The following is a 593-nucleotide window of genomic DNA, read 5'->3' as shown; positions in this document are numbered from 1 at the left end:
TGGAAGGTAATTGGCATGAGGGTACCTCCTGAGGAGTTCCTGTATGTATGTATGTATGGACAAATGGATGGGTGAAGGATGTATGATGTATGGTGGGGTGAGTATGGATGGAGGGATGGATACTTGTATGTTTGTTTGATCACTTGTCTATTAATATTTGTTTGCTATATTTCCAGTCAACTACTTTCAAGTCTTTGATACTATCACTCTGCTTATTTCATGGAGTCATCCTTGAACGAAGAAGATTTGGACCACTTGGCTTCAATATTCCATATGAATTCACTGATGGAGATTTAAAAATTTGTATGAGTCAACTGAAAATGTTTCTTTCAGAATACTCAGAAATACCATTCAAGGTGCAAATTTTGTAATACTGTTATTTGTTATTTTTAAAACAGAAATTAAAACTCGTATTATGTGATAGAAAAATTTAATATACCTATTCGTGCATCGCCCATTGTTTTATACCCAAAATAAGTAAAATAGTTATCTTGTGTTAGGACATGCTGATGTTTTCTTGTAATTCTATGTTGAAGTGCATACCATGTTACAGTTTCTTCTGAAAGTCTTTGACAAAATTCATAGCATCTCTT

At 33.4% G+C, this 593-nt stretch overlaps 1 protein-coding gene across 1 annotated transcript in view; it reads left to right on the top strand.

Moving 5' to 3' along the window:
- Window positions 1–6: 6 nt before the first annotated feature.
- The window catches only part of LOC128251359 (dynein axonemal heavy chain 1-like), a gene marked incomplete at its 3' end in the record, with an annotated part of 1,839 nt that continues 1,252 nt past the window's right edge, over window positions 7–593 (top strand). Inside the window, exon 1 of the mRNA XM_052978223.1 lies at window positions 7–356. Within this exon, the coding sequence (XP_052834183.1) occupies window positions 108–356 (249 nt within the window). The remainder of the gene's footprint in view (window positions 357–593) is intronic.

This window comes from Octopus bimaculoides, unplaced genomic scaffold, assembly GCF_001194135.2.
Source record: "Octopus bimaculoides isolate UCB-OBI-ISO-001 unplaced genomic scaffold, ASM119413v2 Scaffold_320977, whole genome shotgun sequence".
Classification (NCBI taxonomy): domain Eukaryota; kingdom Metazoa; phylum Mollusca; class Cephalopoda; order Octopoda; family Octopodidae; genus Octopus; species Octopus bimaculoides.
Note: the sequence above shows the minus strand (reverse complement) of the source record. Positions and strands in the feature narration are given on the sequence as shown.